At 41.3% G+C, this 6,915-nt stretch overlaps 1 protein-coding gene across 1 annotated transcript; it reads right to left on the bottom strand.

The window, feature by feature from the left end:
- Positions 1-2,745: 2,745 nt before the first annotated feature.
- On the bottom strand, positions 2,746-4,627 carry prrt2 (proline-rich transmembrane protein 2; the record flags this gene model as incomplete). The annotated part of the gene is made up of 4 exons (XM_084078215.1): positions 2,746-2,876; positions 3,389-3,518; positions 3,807-4,111; positions 4,423-4,627. 4 exons carry the CDS (start codon positions 4,625-4,627, stop codon positions 2,863-2,865), a joined length of 654 nt encoding a protein of 217 aa, XP_083934341.1. The 3' UTR covers positions 2,746-2,862.
- Between the last annotated feature and the right edge of the window lie 2,288 nt (positions 4,628-6,915).

The following is a 6,915-nucleotide window of genomic DNA, read 5'->3' as shown; positions in this document are numbered from 1 at the left end:
GTAACTTTTGATATATATATACCGTATATATATATTTATAAATGATGTTTTCTCGAGGGAGGAGAAAACATTGTGTGTGTGATATTCCGAGTTAATTTCATTAGTCATTAGGGGTTTTGGCACTCATTACATCCTACCATCATAGTGTGTTGGCCCAGGGCCCTTTTCTCTTTCCCCCTAGCTGCTTCCTCCTCCTTCCTCCTCATCATCAGTTCCGCTTCACTGGCACAAAACAGTAAGCACTCTTCCTCCCTGGAGCTTACATGCTCTCACTGTACACTACAGTATCACATGAAGCGACACATGCTGGCTGTCTATCTCTCGCCCTGGTTCTCCTAGTAGACTCCAGTACATCTCTCTCTCTCACACACACGTTTGTATTACTATACTTGTAAGGACATTTTAGCCAAAAATAGCCGATGGCAGATCGACCATTTTCCGGTGTTCGACACCGCATGCCACTAATTCGGCATAACTCCAAGCCCAGCAGCTAAATCTGACCTCTAAATGCCTAATCCCAATCTGAATCTTCTCTTAATTTTAAATCGAACTCAAAAAATATTTCAAAAACAACCATTTATCTTGCGTGGACCAGGAAAATGGTCCTCAGAATATTTGTTTCTGAAATTCTACTATACTTCTGGGGATATTTTGGCTCTCACAAATTTAGTAAAACAAGTGTGTACACAGTAGGCTACACACACACACACGCACACACACACACGCACACGCACATGCACACGCACACACACACACACACACACCTCAAATGCTCAACTCTGCCTATCGCTTGCCCATTTGACACCCTCTCCATAATCCACAATCCCTGTAATCTCCATTGGTGCTTGGAGGGCTTCCTCCATCCCTTCTCAAAGCACAACACCAGGACGGACCACTTTCATGCAATGTGTCTTTATTAAGAATGTGCTTCGGAAGCATACAATAATTCAGTGTGCCTAGTGCCAAGTTGTCCTCATGATTTCAATTTGACTTCATACATCGAGGTTAATCCACAACATGCCAATATCCAGAGATTATAGTAGCCCACTGGTATCACAGTTACTGGCAGGAGGCTAATTCCATTCATTAGTCTATGTTAGAATAGCTACTTAATGCTAACTCATCAGCTATGGAATTGACAATATATACGTTTATATCTGCAGAATACACAAACAGTTGATTACAATTTAAACATCTAAATGCTAACGGAGGGAAAGATCTTTAATATAATCAATACATAAAATGTATTGTACTGTATGTAATGTAGATTATTGAGGACTTTCAAGATGTGGCATTATATCTAAACATGTCTCAAAAACCAGGAAACATGAAGGAATCACGTATAAAGTTTGCATTCCCAATGACCCCGACCCACCACAATGTTGTGGATCACAGTGAGAATAGCACGTAGATACTGATCAAAACATTTGACTCGGACTCATGGGGCATATTATAAGAAATTCACAGAGTCATCTGCCATTGTGGTGTGGCTTTAAACCTTTGAGGGGTTACTGTGGTTCCAACAAACCATTTCTGGGCCAAACATAGTGTCTCACAAATAATTCATCAACAGACATCATGGTGCAAAACACAGCACTCACTCACTCACACACAGCACTCACTCACTCACACACACGCACGCACGCACACTCACGCACCAAAATCTGTCAACTGTGGCTCAGTACTTCAATAGTATCACATTATGAAATTACTGGTCAAAATCTTTTTTTTTTCTCCTTTTCTTCTTTTTTACAAACATTATCAAAAGGTTGGCTATATAAGTAGTAGTAGCATTTTAATGATTAAAAGCAACTTAGCTTTATGGAGAACTCATGGTAAATGTTTTTAGAGTAACTCATGGTTTTCAAAAAATCTCGTCCTTCCTGGTTCCCCTTCTGCAATTTATAAAAGCATTTAGCGGTGTAGAGCAGATGTCAACATACGGAGGTCAAACTATTTGATGTTCCCCCTTTACCAACAATTGTGTGATTTTGCCAAGAGCACAGGTTCACTAAGGAGAAACTTTTCCTCTCATAAAATAGTTTGGCACATATATTTCCTTTGCAGTGATGACTTTGCCCTCTGCCCAAAACATTTTATAATCTCTTCCATTTTAACACGCATTGCTGACCCCTTGGCAAGCCTCTTTTTCATCCCCTCTGTCAGATATACACTCACTCAGAAAAAATAAATGGCTGACAGGACTCTTAGAATGGCAGGAAGCTTACCAAAAAAACAGAAATAAGAATGCATTGAGGAATGGAAAGGGACTCTTCTAGCTGCACGTCTTTCCTATGATTCCAATGCAACACATATCCTTAAGCCTCTCTGTGTATCCAAAGGGATTTAACGGCAAGCTGAATGTTTGATTCATTCTGTCGTCAGTGCAATGAAGGATGGACTTGGCAATTTTTGTCACCTCATCACGAGGCGATCCTTCCCGTTTCTTTCACATCGATCGCACACTGTTCCAGCAATCTCCAGTGTTGTCCTCCTCTTTCTCTGCCCCACCTTGTGTCGATCAATTTTGGAATCAACCTTGAGGAGAGCTGTCTTTCTCAAGGATATTTCTTGTGTTGACCAGAATACAAAGGGACAAATTAGTCCAAATGTCTACTCCCCTTCTCCAGCCATCATCACATGGCCAATACCCTGACTCAGAGCAGCATAGTCTTGCATAATTCTTCTTCCATTAGCAAAAGGATATAAATGGTTTACGGAGAAATAAGTAAGCGCTGCATATCAGGTGTACAGTTGTTACAAAAATCCAGGTAATGACTAGGTGGTTAAAGAGACAGTGGTGCAGGTACAGTATGGGCCAGGCGATCAGTCGTCTTATCCAGTTTCATCCTTAGATGAAACTCATTTCACATTGACTGAAAGAAAAGGAAAGAGGAGGCATATTAGTTCAGCAGCATTATATTTTGTAACTCAATAAGGAAATATACAGTTACACAGACCACAGAGAACACTTATGTAATGAGAGGAAAAGGAAGCGTTATCCAGCCCATGAGCCCTTTAGCTTTCAACGCTATGTGTACAATTTCTGCCTATGCGCAAGTTAATTAGGACATCTCTTGGCTTAATAAGTCAATTTGTCCATACAAACACTGCCAAAGTACCGATAGGTATCTTCTTGAACTGCAGTGATCAAGGCTTGAAACATTTAACTGAGCGACCTTCTCATGTATGTCACTCTAATAATCACCAACAGTAATATTAGGTCTGTCTGTATCTATACAGATCCTTTGTGGTCAGATTACTGTTTACAATTAAAAAAAAAACAATAGGAGCTCAGGGAAACCTATCTCACCTATGAGAGCATTACTAAATGTAGGGTAAAGAAGGAAGACAGGGTTTCAGAGGTCGTGGCTAGTAGGGGACTCACTGGCCAGGTTGACAATGCAGGCAATGATAATGAGTGTCCCTCCCACCAGGGAGACCATAGAGAGCATCTTGGACACACGTCCCAGACGCAAAGCACCGTCAATGTTCCCCTGTTCCAGGCTGTTCTTGGACTAGGAGGAGATCAAACAGTCTGTTAGCCTGTGTCTTTTGCACAAAAAAAGGATGAAATCATCTAAAGCATCTTTGAAAAACATCTGTTTAGCTGAAACGTGCTCTGAGTGATATCATGTGATGGCACAAGTACAGCTTCGTGAAAATCAGACGCAGCATTCTGTAAGAGAGATCAAGTTTCAGACCGGAAGAACACAGCACCCTTGGACTCAAAGTCAAGCTTAAAGCAGAACTGCCAACTTTGCAAAACTGACTGAGCTGTAAATAAATATTACTCCTCCACTTACCATGATGGAGTAGACAAATCCTACAATGTTGATGGGCCAGACGGGGCAGAAGCAGGCCAACACGGCCAGGAGGAGGTAGTCTTTTGCCTTGGTCCGGTCCAAGGGTGGTTCGGTGGCGATGCTGGAACAACGGGAAAGTGATGGTCTGGGGGAGAAGGCAGTGTAACCGATGGAGCTCGCCCTGCTTCCCTTCCGCGTCTTGCTGTGATGCGGGTGATGCGAGTAGGAGATGGACTGTTGTCTCCGGGGAGGAGTAGCAATAGATGAAGAGGTTGGTTCTTCACAAGATGAATGAATTCCATTACCTACCGTATACATGAGACGAAAATGGGGAACAGAAGGCGAAGGCTTGTGTAAATGATTGAAATATTTTAAGTTAATTCATTTGACGGGTGCCTGTTCTCATAGCACTTGTATGAAATACTGGACAATACAACAGTATGAAAAGTTACATGGAATCGGACTAGCCTGTAGTAAACTGACCAAGCAGGTGTATGACTGCATATCCCAGATTCATCGCCGCTCACCTCGATGAATTGAATACACAGGACCACAATGGAAATGCAAACTGTTAATAAAGTATTCAATCAATCAAACACTACGGTAATACGCTTACCGTTTTCCAGATTCTCGTTGATCACGATGACAAGCTCTCCTTTGGACTTGCTGCGGGCGCGCCGCGAACCCACGTGACTGGTGCCATGGAGGAGTTGCTCGTCTCCATCAACCGGGCATGGTACAGAGACTTGGCTTGACAGGGAGGCGTCTTCGTCCAGTAGTGAAGGTTGTTCCTCCTCATGCCAAATGGTAGCGTCTGGCATCGTGTTAGCAGCCATACTTTCAGCAAAGTGTCGTCTTCGCCTGTAGTCCTATCCTGCTGCCTGTAGTCCTGTAGTCCTATGCCTGTAGGTCTACACCCAGAGGCCATTTAGTGGTATAACAATAACTGTAAACAAATGCTAACCTCCCCCCACACACAGTCATTGCTTAATACATTTTCATGTCAAGGAAAGGACCCCCAAATGTATGTATTTGGTCATGGAACCCCATCTGAAAAGCTTTTGTGCCAGAGATCCCCAGAAGAGATTTTTCCAACGGTTTCAAAAATAGCAGATCTAAAAGCTCAACATGTCACCATGTGACATATTGTGAGCTTATAGATCTGATCTTTTTGCATATCTAATGTATAGTATAGGTTTAAAGTGGTTTTAGACCCCCGGAAGAGTAGCCTTCACTGTGGTGAGGAGTCAGGACTAATTGGCATCCGTAATAAACAAAGTGATTAGTAACAAATTTAGCTGGGGACCCCCACTTTGATAACTGTCTGAATCCACTGTGACTTCACTTTATCCTAAATGATCGATGATTAATAAAGATCACCTCTCATGCCAAGTCATAAAATAGATAAGAGTTGATAAACAAGTGGGCACAAACATGCATGGTTGACAGATTATTAAACCTCAAACACGAACTAAAGCAATAAATATACCGATATATATATACAGTATATATATATATATATATATATATACTGTATATGGGACAGGCTCTTTTGAAATTAGCTTGTATTGGCAATGGTCTGTGCAGGTGTGTACATACATGTGCTAGTATTTCATCATGGATACACACAGGCACTGTCTTTGCACAACGGCAGTGGTGTAAAGTAACGAAGTACATACTCAAGTATTTCCACTACTTCTACTCCACTACATCTCAGAGGCAAATATTGTACTTTTACTCCACTACAATTATTTGAAAACTTTAGTTACTTTGTAGATTTGTATTATTACATAATACACACATTAACCACTTCAGCCCTAAATACATTTAGGCCATTTGAAAATAGCCATCTACAAGCTCACATCTGCTATTTTCAAAAGATTTTTATTTTGATACCATAGTTTTGTACTTTTACTCGAGTACATTTTTAATTCCGGGCTATTGCTTGTAACAGAGTATTTCTACCTTGCAGTATTGATACTTTTACTTAAGTAAAGAAATGTAGTACTTTTTCCATCACTGGTACACACGCACTGTCTTTGCACAAAGGGGCATATGGTGGCGATGACAATGGGAAGGGAAAACATGAAGCAGAAGGCTATGGGTCCAGGACACAAAGCCAAAGGCGAAAACATAGGGAGGACAAAAGGCAGTGAATGACAGTGAAGGATGCGCTTAATCAAGGCTGGTCTAAAAAGGCTGGTTCCAGGTTCCTGAATGCCAATGACAAGCAATAGAAAAAAACAACATGCTAAATAGCACTTGCACTCAGATCACACACGGTCAATGCAATGCAAAACATTAATGATCAACATGGCATTGCATTCCATGATGCATTGATTGATATCCATTCGAATAAAAGCGCAATCAATTGTCATAAAAAATATAAAGACATACCCTTTTTCTTCTTTTTATCTAGCCTGCGTTTCAATATACACGTAACGTCGATAACCTTGGCACCATAGTGTTTTCAGCTAGATCGCAGGAAGCAACCAAACATCTCTTTACACCCACTGTGAAACGTGCAGGTATGGTCAACGTTATCTGTGCCAAATCCGTGCGATCCCTTTTGTTAAATACATGAAAAGGCGTCTTCTGGAAGCCCTTGCACTGGGATGATAGGAGGGAGATCCCCGATGGCTGGGTGGTGGATTCAAAGCGTGCCGTGAAGTGAATAGTGAAATGAACGCGCGGTGGAGGGAGGGATGCAACCTTCGACGAGTACCACAGAATCAGCCTCCTCTCTTTATATACACACACACACACACAGTATATGAGAGATCACATCAGGCAATGATGACTAATAAACCCCAAGATAGGTAATTACAAAACCCACATCAAATTTCTCTCCCTCTTTTTTTCAAAACCACCCGGTCTGCACTTTTTTTTAATTACATCATGATTTTGTAATTAGCCCAATTGGGCCTGTGGTATCATAGGAATAAATGCTATATTGGCATGACAGCGATTCACATATCCCCATGGGACGACTTTAAAACATAAAATGCCACAAAATGTGGCAATGTTACAAATATTTTAACCATCACATAGGTTTGCAAGGAATATTTTAACCATATTTAACCTGGGTATGGGCCTATGCAATGATGAT

The sequence above is a fragment of the Gymnoscopelus microlampas genome (genome assembly GCF_963454915.1).
Source record: "Gymnoscopelus microlampas genome assembly, chromosome: 14".
Classification (NCBI taxonomy): domain Eukaryota; kingdom Metazoa; phylum Chordata; class Actinopteri; order Myctophiformes; family Myctophidae; genus Gymnoscopelus; species Gymnoscopelus microlampas.
The sequence above is the reverse complement of the archived record's forward strand: the minus strand, read 5'-3'. Positions and strand labels throughout refer to the sequence as shown.